This window comes from Rattus norvegicus, chromosome 7, assembly GCF_021556685.1.
Source record: "Rattus norvegicus strain SHRSP/BbbUtx chromosome 7, alternate assembly SHRSP_T2T, whole genome shotgun sequence".
In the NCBI taxonomy this organism is placed as follows: Eukaryota; Metazoa; Chordata; class Mammalia; order Rodentia; family Muridae; genus Rattus; species Rattus norvegicus.
Window position 1 is genome coordinate 133,066,575 of NC_141540.1, and position 14,091 is coordinate 133,080,665.

The following is a 14,091-nucleotide window of genomic DNA, read 5'->3' on the forward strand; positions in this document are numbered from 1 at the left end:
AGTGTCCCAGAGGAAGGGAGAAAGTAGGGTTCCCTGTGACTACAGCAGACACTTGGTCACAGTCCTAAAACAGCTGAGGCAAAGCTCCAAAGTAGACTTTAATTCTTCATCTGATGTCTTGTGCTTTATTTTGTCTTATGTTTTCTTTAACTGTGTTTTGCTTTTCTTTTAAAATCCGCACAGATCCCACACGAATCATTTTGGCCCCAATCAATGCTGATATCACTGTTGGAGAAAACGCTACCATGCAGTGTGCTGCGTCCTTTGATCCTTCCTTGGATCTCACGTTCGTCTGGTCTTTCAATGGCTACGTGATTGACTTTAACAAGGAAATTACAAATATTCATTACCAGAGGAATTTTATGGTAGGTGCCTTATATTTCATCTTATTAACATCCCAATAATTCTTATGTGTCTGTGCTAACTAAAACTTCAGTTAAGGATAGAGAAATAGCTTAATAGTAAGAGATCCACAAGCCTGTGGATCTGAGTTCAATCCTAGGAACCCACATAACAGAAGGAAGGGACCAAACCCAAAAAGTTGTTCTCTGGTGAAACCTGTGCCATGGCTTGCACACACACACACACACACACACACACACACACACACACACACGTGAACACACACACATGTGCACACACACCTATAAATAATTAATTAAAATTTAGAAATATAATATTATTTTATGTAATTTTAGATTTATAATGATGTGACAATCATGTAAAAAGCTCATTTTTCTCAGATTTAATCCTGGTACTCTAAAACATTTATAAAGGACTAATGTTAAAGAGTTTGGTAGAGATATTCTACTGATCTTTAGGTTTACTTTCCCTTCCAATTATATAATTCTGGTATTGATGTGACCGTTATCCTAACAAATTTGTACTCAAGGTCCTAACAATTTCATTGTAATTTGAATGAGAGAAAACATTGAACTTACTCCAGGATATAATGATTGTTTTAAAGTAATTCATTTCATTCTGTGAATGTAGTAAGTCAGTGAAATATATTTGTTTCAAGGCTTGAACTAGTCTGCATGGTTTGTAAAAGATTAAATGGTTAATTCTAAGAAGTGGAGACTGTACATTCTGCAAACCTTGTAAATTAACCCAGCAATCAGAGATTAGAGAGACATTCGGGAAGCAATGCAGGGATATCACTGGGGGGATGGACAAGCTACTGAGACTAACAGAAGACAAGACAGCTCTACTGGTTGCTACCATTCTCCTCTCTGAAAAAGTTACTCCTTAGGAACTTGTGTTTCTGTTTGGCATGGGCCGTTACTTAAGACGCGTTGAGCTTGTCTGTCCTCCATGGGAGAGGAAATATCACAGAGATTTGAATTGCCAGGGTAGAGAAATACTCAGAGGGCCCCAACCCACTCAGAGGAGAAGGGAAGGGAGTGTAGGGGAAGGATTGTGGGAGGAAGTGACTGATGACCGGGAGAGAGACAGTGAGTATGATGTGAAGTGAATTAGTAAAAAAATAAAATAAAATTACATTAAAAAAGAGAGATGTGTTAAGAATGGGAATTGTGTCAGTAGAAAGAGGGGCAAATGAGAGGCTGTAGGCCATAGACAGAAAGGCAGTGGGAAATATAAGTAAAGTACGATGATATATATGTATAAAAATAAAACAATATCCTTCTTTAACATTTTAAAACAATAGAAACAAAAGTAGCAAAAAGAAAGGAAAACATGCTGGTCTGGTAAATAGGACTTGCGCCTCAGCACTCAGGATACTGAGTCCAAAGAATCTTAGATTCTTATGCTGGAGGCTAGCCTGGGCTACATAGTGAGTCCCTGTCTCAAAAAAAATAGGGGTGGGCTGTGAACATTAACTTCAAAATCAGCTATTAATGTACACAAATGATTGAGCCAAGTCAGTGTGGTATTTCTGGATTTTTTTCTCGGTATTCCCAAGATTTTTGTATCTTTTTTTGGACATTATTAGAATACTTATACAGTTGTTGAACAAATAATTTTTTCTTTTTTCTCTTTTTTATTGATTATTTTATGTATTTACATTTCAAATGTTATTCCCTTGCCCCCTCTCTCACCTCTCCCCCCTGCTTCTATGAAGATGTTCTCACTCCCACCTCAACGCCCTGGCATTCCCCTACACTGGGGTATTGAGCCCTCACAGGACCAAGGACTTCTCCTCCCATTGATGCCAGACAATGCCATCCTCCACTATATATACAGCTGGGGCCATGGGTCCCTCCATGTGTAGTCTTTGGTTGGTGGTTTAGTCACTGGGAGCTCTGAGGGGTCTGGTTGGTTGATATCGTTGTTCTTCCTATGGGGTTGCAAACCCCTTCAGCAATGTATTAATATTTATAAATTATAATAACAGTATGCTTTAGATTATCCAGTTGCCTGCAAATCACTTGTCTCTGGTTTCTTCTTTTAGTTTAGTAAACACTCCTCTCACCAGACAGGGACATTTCAAATTAGATGTGCAGCCACAACTCCCTCGGTATTAATGTATACGCCCCTGCAGGTTCACTGTGATTTCTGTAATTTGCAATCCATCGAGACGAACTATAACCATAAAAATCGATCGTAATCTGCCAATTTGGTTTCTGAGCCAGAGTACACCTAAAAGCTATCGTAATAGACAAAGAAAAACAGATTTTTCTACTTGGATCTTATAAGTCTGAAATGTTGCAATTCACCTAATGTAGGCTTCATTTCATCACTAGTGAAATTGGCACCGCAAACTTTATCAGTTGAGTAATTCTTCCTTACATTATTAGAGTTTTTGAAAGACAAGTCTCACCATGGTTATTGATTTTAAGGAAAAGAGTAAGATAAACAGACACGTTACTTAAAACAATGAAACAAAGTTTTGAGTTCATTTATTCCTCTGGTCTCACGAATTGAGTAGTTTCAGAACCACCATCTGGAACGATGACAAGCGGAGTTTATGGAGTGTATTTAGTAGCTTCAGGGACGTCTGCATAAATAGGTTTGGTGGCATAAATTACCCTAATTAAGGTGAGACTTCACCTTTAGTGCGTAGGTAAATCTTTAAAATAATATTTACCCTATGTGATTTGACATAAATACCCACTGTAAGAAAAAAAATGGGGAAAAGGAATAAACAGGAAAAAGATGTAGATGAGGGACCGAGGAGTCAGTTTTTCCCTACTCAAACGTATATAAAACTATATAAAAGCCTAGTGACTTCAAAGAAGAAGGGAATAAAGTGTTTGAATGCTAAAGGAGAAAAGGTGAGTTGGAGCAGAAATGTGCAGTGAGTTCTGAGACTATGCCTGCTCTCTCAGCAAATGACAGCCACAGAGGTTCAGTGAGTGGCTGGCCCAAGCTAGTCTGCTGAGGAGTGCTTACTGGCTGTGGGCTCTGTATTATGATTCTGACACAATGGGATCGGGTGATTGTTATTAGCACTTCAAAGAAAGACAGACAAGTTGAATTCTTTAAAAGAATATATAACCTCAGGAGAAGAATAGATGTAGCATGAAGGAACTGACGGGTTTGCAACCCCATAAGAACAACAATGCCAACCAACCAGAGCTCCCAGGGACTAAACCACTACCCAAAGACTATAGATGGATTGACCCATGGCTCCAGCTCCATGTGTAGCAGAGGATGGCCTTGTTGGGCACCAATGGAAGGAGAAGCCCTTGGTCCTGCCAAGACTGGATTCTCTAGTGTAGGGGAATGTCAGGGTAGGGAAGTTGGAAGGGAGAGTGGTTTTAAAGAAGAAGGGGAGGAGGATGGGATAGGGGGCTTATGGATGGGAAACCAGAAAGGGAAAAACATTTGAAATGTAAATAAAAAATATCCAATAAAAAATAGATACTGCAAAGTAAGTGATCAAAATAATCATCTCCTGAACCTACAAAAGTCCAGGAAAGGCCTCATTTCCAACAAAAAGTCAGGGGTCAAACTCACTACTAAATGACATTTAAGTGAAGGCATCAGAAATGTTTAAACAATCTTGGAGAGAGAGAGTTCTCTTGTCTCAGCCCGGCTTCCGTGTTTGATGGAGCAAGTGTTTTCCACCTGAAGCTTGGAGGGTGAAACCATGGGAGCAGTGGGGACCTCAGTGGGCGGGGGACACAGGTGGCCATGGTTATCTATTGCTTAAAATTCCATAGGCAAAAATGTCGCTCTGTCTATGTTCCTTAAATGACTTGGCATATTTTTCTTAAGTCTTGAGCGCATTTTATACAGGGTTAGCATGGGTTGGTTAACCACCATCTGCTGCTCCTGTGCTGTATACCAAGGCAAAAAAAAACCCAAAAAAACAAAAAAACAAAACAAAACAAAAAACTGAAAAAGATGTCTACAAATTCAACAAAACAAAAAATCAAAACCCCAGAGACACCCAGAGTCTAAAAGACTTCAGCTGCCACCACATTTTGGTAATTATTACTGCCCATGACTTATTCACCATTGCTAAAAGCAACGTAGATGTAATCTTTAATGTTCATCACGTGAACTTTCATCTCCAAGTTAGTTGAAGAAAGAGAAAATCAATCGTTTAAAGAATCACGCCTGCTTTGGTTCCGGCTCGCCGTTCCCAGTTCTCACCACTAAATGGCAGCCTCGCGTAAGGTTTCAAGATTCATAGCCTGGACTAATTTAAGCGGAGACCTTTATGGGACGGAACAAATGCATCTCTTTGTATTTACCAATGCAAATAACACTGTCCTTCTGTTATTAGTGCTCTACTGTACATAACATATGTTACGTAGTCCTTCATTGACTTATTTAAAACTCACCGAATATTATGCCTTGTGTGACGATGGCTAGTAAATACTTCATTTGCGTACTAACAAAATTCACGTAGAGATAAAATATCAACAAATTATCCGTTTAATACACTAATTGATCACAGCAATTTATCTGCACTATTTTGTTCTGCTAAGGTTCGATGGCAAATAATTATATATTTTCTGTGCCCAGTTATAAAATTGCTACCGTTTTTACTTTCTAATTTGACTTACTCTCTGAGAGTAAACATACAACTAAAATTAACTTTAACTATAATTTATGTCATAACACTTCTTTTTCTAGAAAGACCTTGAGACTATCTACATTCATATGTATTCATAAATATTCGAAGTATTTATGTTTCCTTTTATCCTTCATTCACAGTGGCAAATGGTGGTCAAAATATTTTTATCATTACATAATTTTATAAAATTCTATTTTGTATGTATGTGTATGTATGTATGCATGCATGCATGCATGCATGCATGTTTGTGAGTGTGGGAACACACATGCCCTGGCACACATAGGGAGCTGAGAGGAGAGCATTCAGGAGTTACTCTCACCATCCACCATAAGGCAGGGTCTCTTTTTGTTTTCTCTGATCATGCATACTTTATGCTAGCTGGCCACTGAGCTTCTGTTCAGTTCTCTGTCTACCACATCCCCAAAGGAATACTTAAAGCACAAATGCCCACCCCTCTTTCTGCCTTTTTACGTGGGTTCTAGGGAACAAACTAGGGTCATCGGGCTTGAGTGTCTAGTGCCTTTACTCAGTGAATCAACTCCCTGGCCCCTACCTGCCTGATTTTGACAACGACCTCCAATCATTTCCCTTCATTGTTTGACAGAATACTCATTGTTTCAGTAGCTATCTTGATTAACCATGTGGACACTTTGTGCATCTTCCTGATTTCTTTACAACGGTGTTGAAAGTTCAGTCTATCGAGAAGTCACTAGCGATTGGCTAAAAATTCAGAGAAGCCATCTGAATTCTCAGTAGCTCTGTCCTACCTCACCTAATACTAGGTCATTTTCGCCTTTAAGTCTGCGACCCCCTACTCTCTAACCATCACTTCCCACCTTTAAAATATATTTTATCCAGGTTTCCGAAACCTATTTCTTCATAACCCTTTTATGTAGAGAATGGAATGCTTACAAAGTGCTTGACAAAAGAACAGAGTAACTCTCACTGACTATTTCTGTTAAATTTTATAATAGGGAAATTGTGTCCCACTAAAATTCTATAGACTTTTTCCCCTCATTTCTGTTAACAGATCTCATTTTTGAAATTTAAATCACTCACCAGTTTACCGAATACTGAGTCTGAGATGAGATATTCTAGGTGTTCATCTTTGAGGGCAAGGGAAAGGTGCGTCTGTTGAACCCTGTCTATTCAGTTTGGGATGAAATGTCTTCCTCCACCCTGACATTGTTACTTGGAGCAAGCAGTATCCAGTGACATAGATGCTAATGTGGGTGTCTTAATTTCAGGGGTAGGGAAACTGAAGATTAGACAGGTGAAATAAGCCCCAAGTCAGGAGCCCAGAGAGCTATGTCCTGCTGCTGCCTGCATGCGGCATCCGTTCACGTCTGTCTACTTAGATAATTCCCAGCCAGTTGGAAACACTGCAAGACAGTACTGTTCAACTCATATGTATTAGTTTAAGATCTTGTTTAGTGACTCACTGACATCCACATGATCCAAAGTGTTTTACTCCTCAGACACTGTTATCAGCTTTCGCACTGTGGGGCAAATCAAGCTCGCACAGGTGAAAGAGTACAGTTGGCGGTGAACCACGAACAGTTCCCTCAGGTTTTCAGGGAGTGAGTTTTGAAGCTCTATGCTAGCAGGTGTGAGACTGTGCATTGACCGTGTATACATTGGCGGGTGTGAGGATGTGTGTTGACTGTATTTTTGCATGTGTGAGGATGTACATTGGTTGTGTGTTCGCAGGTGTGTACTGGCCGTGTGTTTGCAAGTGTGAGAGTGTGTGTTTGCAGGCATGTACTGACCTTGTTTTGGCAGGTGTGAGGTTGTGCACTGACTGTGTTTGCAGGTGTGAGGGTGTTGTTGGCTATCAGTGTCCTCAAACCTGTGAGGAATGTGTGTTGGCTGTGATTATCACACCATACCATTAGAAAAACAGATTTCTCTGTCTACAGTGGATTTCTTTTTCTTTAAAACTAAAACTGTGAATTCTGTGAATAGGTCATTAAAAATGTTTGGAGTTTGAAGAACAACTTTTTAATTAGAAATGAAATGTACTTTTGACCCTGAGCAAGAACTTTACTGCTAGACAATCAAGGGAGAGAACAGAAAGAAAATTAAAGCCAGGCAGAAATTTAGCTATCTTTATTGTTTTCAATGGCACTGGCTCTCTTTTTTTCTGTTGAATAAGAAAATGAAGGCTTCCTAAGGTTACTAGAAAGATCATGGAGTCTATGAATGGGGTTTGAAAATCATCCTGAGAAACATAAAGAATTAAGTTACAGCAGAAGGAACCAGAGTAGAAGCTCAGCACCATTAGGTCAAAGATAGACTTGGAGATTTGAACCTTGGGTTCATGGGCTCACATCTGGGGTAGCACCAGCTATGAGCTGCATATAACTGCTGCCTTTTCTTATTTCTTTTTCTTTTTCCTGGCAGCAGACAGGTACAAGGGGAAAATGGGCTTTACAATTCAGCTGGCTTCTTTAAGACACTGAAATCACAAAGCGGAGAGTACACCAGCCCAAGTTGCTGCCTAGCAAGTCACACTGGTCAAGTCCTTAAATGTTTGCTGGTGGTAATGCTAATCCATCAAATTAAGCACATACAGCAGTAGGCCTTTTTCTTTTGTGTACGTTGTTGGAGTGTCTATGTGTGAAGGGTATCGCTACATGTACTCATATATGTGTATGCATGTGGAGGCCAGAGATCAACTTTAGATGTCTTTCCTCAGACACTATACGCCATTTTTACTTAATATTTTTAAGACATTTTCTCTTACAAACAGAGAATCTGGTGTCTATAGGTGAGATTGGCTGGGCAGAAAGGTCCAGTGCAGGGTTCAGATATATAGCACCATGCCTGTCATGTTTAGTTTCTGGATTCTGAGGGCACACACTCAAACATACACACACACACACACACACACACACACACACAAATATATGTGCACACATGCACATACACAAAGATTTTAGCAGAATCATTTTTTCTAAGAAAATATAAGAACAACAATATACCAATATACAGTAAAGATAGTGAGCTTGCTCTTATGAAAATGATGTGTGTGTGTGTGTGTGTGTGTGTGTGTGTGTGTGTGTGTGTGTTTCCAGTTTAATGAATGGCAAAGCACATTACCTATGGGCCTTTCCTTGTTTCTTCTTATAGAGATACTGAAAAACTCTAAGGTTAATGGGAACCAACGGAAACCATATGAATTAAGTCATATCTAAGTTTCCTTCAACTCTAAAACAAATCTACAGAGTTCAGAGTTTTGGTGTGTTGTTCCTTACTCAAAAAACGCTTAGTAAGGACCTCAAACAAAAGTCTCATTGTGTGTGTGTGTGTTTTTTAATGGGTCAATTGGTCAAAAATGAATTCCTCAGTGAGCAGACTATATTGTGTTAACATTTCCAGGCAACCTCTGAACAATTTCTTTAGTAATTACAGCTTCTCTTATGTATCTGAGGGATTTAAATGTTTGATGGCATGCCTAACTTAGTGTTTTAATATTCAAAAATTCAGACTCAACTAATTAAAATGATGCAACATTAAAATCAACACCAACATAAATAGAGAATATTATAAAACTAGTGCTAGTTGTATGTGTGAAAATATAATTTTTGAGATCCAAGGTGAGGTTGTCAAGAGCCCTTAAGGTGCCAAGTGGTACCTAACACTATGAAGTCAGTATTCTCAGTGTGCAGAGCTAGACAGAGTGACACTAGACAGAAAGGGGGACAGCAGGCACTACTAAATGATGAGATCAGAATTATAGTGCAAAGTCCATGGCGTGACCATCAGTCAGTGTGTACGATTTTGCCACTTCAATGTGTTTTAAACTGAACAAGGAAAGCCACTTAATAGAATAGCATAAGAAGGAAGGAAGCTAGGTCCAGCTATCACGTATGAAAAGATGGCCTCGTAATTGATTACATATTGTATCTTTCGCGGGGTTTCAGCTCAGTGTCTGTGTGTGTGTGTGTGTGTGTGTGTGTGTGTGTGTGTGTGCGTGTGTATGTAAAGCCTTTCAGCAGCTCCAGAGGTACCCTGAGTTCAGTTGATACTGAACTCCTGCCTGTTAGAGGAGTCTGTGGATGCTGCTAGCAGCTGTCTTTGATGTTTCTGTTGTAGTTGTTGTCTAGCAAGCCAAGAGGAAAAAACGTCTTGCTTCACGTATAGCAGACGTGTTAGACATTTAATAATTTGTTTGCATTTTTTCTCCCTTGTCAATTCGAAAGGAACAAAGCAAGCTGTGTTTACCAAGTCGCTTGCTTGCTCCTTCCTTATGAGTCCTCTGGTTCTTACAAGTTAGCAACAATTTTAACTTCTATTTCATGCAATCAATTTTTGGCATTTAGTGTACAGTGGAGGAGAACCCAAGGAGTGGGCATTTTTAGGTTGAAAGTCTTTTGACTTAAGCTTGGGATACTTCTGAGTGGTCAACCACATATGCACGCTGGACATCCCCAGGCTCTGCCATCACAATTTCCAGGATGTGATTCAACTCTCCTCCTCTGAAGGGAAGAATTTTGTGATTCAGCCAAGCTGCGGCTTTCAGTGAAAATAAGTGCACATTCGTATCTAATTTGTGGCTAGAATGTGCTGAGGCCCGTGGTCTTCAGTTGCTTTGTAAGCGTTCTGCCAACCACCGAGAACCACAGCTTCTCCTGAGGATGGAAAGCATTAGCTGCCTTTGTAAAACCGTCAAAAAATATTCCACGCAAACACACTCTCCCGGAGAGGATGCGTGTACTTCCCCTGTTTTCCTGCTACAGACTTCTAGCACCCTGCCTTCGCCAGCTGTAAGGCAACAGGGCTGCCTGTCGACGTTCTTAAAATTCCTGCGCAATCCTGCCAATGCCTACTCAGGCGCTCATCTTTAAGACAGGGCTGATTCCAAATTGACTTAAATGAAAACGTCTCCTAGGTATGGAGGTGTAAGAGTGATCAAAGTGTTGTCTGAAATTCTCAAAAAAATTAATAGAATATTAATATTTTGAAAGCTATTGAAGAACGTCTTCAAAGATCTAATGGATATGTATTTGGCAAATACTTTAGGGCATAAAACAGTTAGTGGTTTTGGATTTTAATTATTTGTGATGATATGAAGAGAAAGACCACAATTCTCAGGAGAGTTAAATAAATGCCTATATGGATGGCAGTGTGGAACAGAGGTCAGCTTCTCATTAAAGAAAAAGATTATCACTGCTCATCAAGACTGACAAATACCCAGGGCCAGCTGCTGTGCCCTTTATATAGACATATTAGTATGCTATCCCAAGCAATAAACCAATCTGGCCAGACTTTGTAGCTCCTCATCAGCCAAGGAGAGCACAGGTTGGAAGATGAGCACAGCAGAGAATGCAGCGCGTGATAGAACCTATGGCCAAATAGAACATTCACTCCACGTGTGCTCACTAGAAACCCAACTCTAAAACGAGATAACCTAACGTTTCACATAAACAATGCTTCCACATGAGTCCCAACGCAGGCCATAAATTACCTACCCTATAATGAAACCAACTCGGTACGATTGGAGTGGGAAACAACTATTTGTGTCTAATAGGAAAATCAAAGATCCATTTAAAACTTGAATTCCCCAAATTTTTCTGCTAAGAAGGTATTTTGTAAGTGATGGGAAAGAGCTCTGGTAAGTGGGGTGACCCCATTCAGCATGCTTGGGCACTCTTTAAGTCTCATAACTATCGTCAATAATGTGCACATAATGAGACCCTGCTGAGAAGCTTCTACCAGGAAAGAGTGGGAGGAAATGCATTCTTTAGCTCTATATATTTGCAAAGCCTAGTATGTCACAAAATAGATATTCATTAAATGTTGTGTCCTTTCAGAAATTAAAATCATATCTTATTGCCACTAGCAAAATTCATATATATGTATATGTTTATATACATATATATGATACACATATACACATATATATATGTATAGTTTATAATTTGCTGGCAAGTTACATTTCAGTGGAATCACCATCCATCTTCTTACTTCTATAAGCTTTTAGCATCTTTGTAAGACGAACTGTGGAACATCCTGAACTTGGTCAAATGGGCTCAGCTTTGCAAAACTGAATTATCTATTTACACACATTGATAGGACTCAGATTTTTAGACATTAACATTTTTCTTTAAAAGAAGCAAGTAACATATGGACTGACTAGGTTATATTTAGAAATGTGAGTGTGTGTATACATATGCACGCTATAACAATTAGTGAGGAAAAAAAAGAGGCCATGACTCTGAAGGAGCATGCAGAGGGGTACATGAGAGGAAAGGGGAGGGGGAACCTTACATTTCTGTTATAATCTCGATAATAAAAAAATACAAATGGCGCCAATAAACTAGCTCCATCCTTGGCTTTCCCTCAGTGCTGCTCTCTGACAGAAAGCCAAAGACAGCAGAGCCAAGAGGGCCTGAGGTTCAGCTTCTTTAGTTTTCAGATGGAAAGCCAGAGCAGAAAGAGAACAGAGACATACACTTAGCAGATCTGTTACAGATGCTGCCACTTCTTCCTCCTTCTCTTCCTCCTCCTCTTCTTTTTGTTTTTTATTGTTTTCCATCTTTATTAACTTGAGTATTTCTTATTTACATTTCGATTGTTATTCCCCTTCCCAGTTTCCGGGCCAACATCCCCCTAACCCCAGCCCCTCCCCTTCTTTATGGGTGTTCCCCTCCCCATCCTCCCCCCATTACTGCCCTCCCCCCAGCAATCCCATTCACTGGGGGTTCAGTCTTGGCAGGACCCAGGGCTTCCCCTTCCACTGGTGCTCTTACTAGGATATTCATTGCTACCTATGAGGTCAGAGTCCAGGGTCAGTCCATGTATAGTCTTTGGGTAGTGGCTTAGTCCCTGGAAGCTCTGGTTGCTTGGCATTGTTGTTCGTATGGGGTCTCGAGCCCCTTCAAGCTCTTCCAGTCCTTTCTTCTTTGTTCTCTTTCCTTTTATCTTTATTAATGGATTACTTTATTTATTTAAATCCCAGATATTGCTCCCCTCCCAGTACCCCTTCCCAGAGTTTTCCCCCTCATGCTCCCTCCCTTTCACCTCTGAGAAGGTGGTCCTCCACCCACATCCCCCCTTCCTAGGACATCATGTCCCTACAGGATTAGGTACATCCTCTCCCACTGAGGCCAGAAAAGGCAGTTCTCTGCTTCCATACGCTTCTTCATAGGAGAAAGCATTGTATCTCCATATCCTAAATGCTGTGTGATGAATGAAAATACCCCGACTAAGTAGTTGCTGGTTTTATTCATAGCTCGACGCCAATGGGGAACTGCTCATCCGAAACGCGCAGCTGAAACACGCAGGACGGTACACGTGCACAGCGCAGACAATCGTGGACAATTCTTCAGCTTCAGCTGACCTTGTCGTACGAGGTAAGGGTCGCCAACGACTCAGATGAATAGAAACCCAAAGGTATTTGATGTGTGTCATTTGACCAGTCTTCTGGTAATGCCGGATCTTCACATTTTCTTCTGTTTATCCTTCAATTCCATCCTGCAGATACGTTTTCACCTTCCTCCCCACAGCTCGGGATGGCTTACGCCAGAGGAGGAGGAAAAGCACTAAGTCTGTTTGTGTCACTGACTGCGTGTCTTTTAAAAATTTATACCATGAGCCTCTCACTGACCGTGTTTGAAGCTAACCATTCACCAAGTTTCTCATTTCCTTCTAACGCTTGTCAGTGTGTGTTATGGTACAATAATGTTCTTGGTTTAATTGGGGGAAAAAAGTGTTGAGTGTGACATATCTTAACCACAAATGTGTATGTTTGTCCTGGTTATCGTAGAGTTAGAATGTGGGTTGATGCATTACTGTGTTGCTGCTCACTGGTCATTTCTACGACCGCTCTTGCGGGCACACGTCCTGTAATTGAGAAGGTGATGGGTTATGTGCGTATGGACAATGTAGTCTCTTTGTGCTTCTGCTGAAGAGCAGGATGGCTTGGAAAGAGAGATACCTGAAGCCATTCAGTCACAGGTTTCACAGACTGTGCAGGGAAACATTCCTCGTGGCTCAGTTCCAAAGATGTTTGTGGACTGGCTGTAGACTCTTCACCGTACTGTCTTTGTACTTCTTGTCACCAACTGCAGGTATCCAGCAGCTCACAAAATGCCATAGTAATCCCAGATGGGTTCTCTGATTCAGTCTTCCTTTGCCATTCCCTCTAAACCATTTGTTGCCTAAATTTTACCATGCGTCAAGGCCTGCTCAAGTAGGAAATAGTTTAGGATTTCTCTGTCTGTCCACACACAAGCTCTTCTCTGAACTGTTAGAAAATCGAAACCTTTCTGTCAACTGTGTTTGGCTGCATTATTGTCTACGATTAGATTCATAGTCATTTTGACTAATATTTTGTAAGTTACATAAGCCTTTGAAATTTTTATGCCTCCTCTTTTATCTTAACATGTTATTATCTTTTTATTTTTCATTTTTTACTTTTTTTTAACATTTGGACATGATTTGAGTGCCAATTTTTTATGACATCTTTTTGAAAATGAGACCATTACTCAGTATATAAAATATTTAGGGCTTGTTAGACTCAATGTCTCTCCCAGATTCACGTAAAAGTAATTCCCCTAGTCTTACACCCACCTGGATTCCCCTCTGGAACAATGAAAACACAGAGCAAACCCCTTTCCCAACATGAGGCAATGCTAAAATGATCTCAGTCTCCTGAAGCAAGGACCTGGGTGAAATCTCTTGATCCGAATGAACCTGTTCATTGATTCCACAGACCTTCTATGCAAATTAATAAAGAATACCCCATATCCACTCAATCCTAATTTAACAGCTCTCCATGTGGGTTTTCCCTTTGCATTCCAAGTTTATTGTTATTTGAGACGGTGACTACTATCAGAGAAAGAAACAAATTTACTTTTCTCACTACCAAGACACTAGCTACAAGACCATTTCCAGCAGAACACTAAATAAGGGTGTGATTAAAATCACTTACCTATTAGAAGAATAAGAATCCATGTTACCCAAGGACTCATGTTACGAGGCAAGGACACCAGTGTCCTTGCAGTCATGAAAAGCTCACTATGGTAATGGTTAGTACACACAACGGAAGGTGTTTTATGGACACACGCTTAGTAATAAATGTAATCACCCATTCT

The 14,091-nt window shown here is 40.2% G+C and overlaps 2 protein-coding genes across 12 annotated transcripts in view; one reads left to right on the forward strand and one right to left on the reverse strand.

The window, feature by feature from the left end:
• The window catches only part of Cntn1 (contactin 1), a 305,299-nt gene that overhangs the window by 215,706 nt on the left and 75,502 nt on the right, over positions 1–14,091 (forward strand). For all 10 annotated transcript variants that reach the window (XM_087555468.1, XM_087555466.1, NM_001439871.1 and 7 more), the window contains 2 exon segments: positions 184–365; positions 12,228–12,348. In XM_087555468.1, coding sequence (XP_087411594.1) covers positions 184–365; positions 12,228–12,348 — 303 coding nt within the window.
• LOC134479769 (uncharacterized) overlaps positions 1–14,091 on the reverse strand; it is a 60,347-nt gene that overhangs the window by 36,436 nt on the left and 9,820 nt on the right. The gene's annotated exons all lie outside the window — the stretch shown is intronic.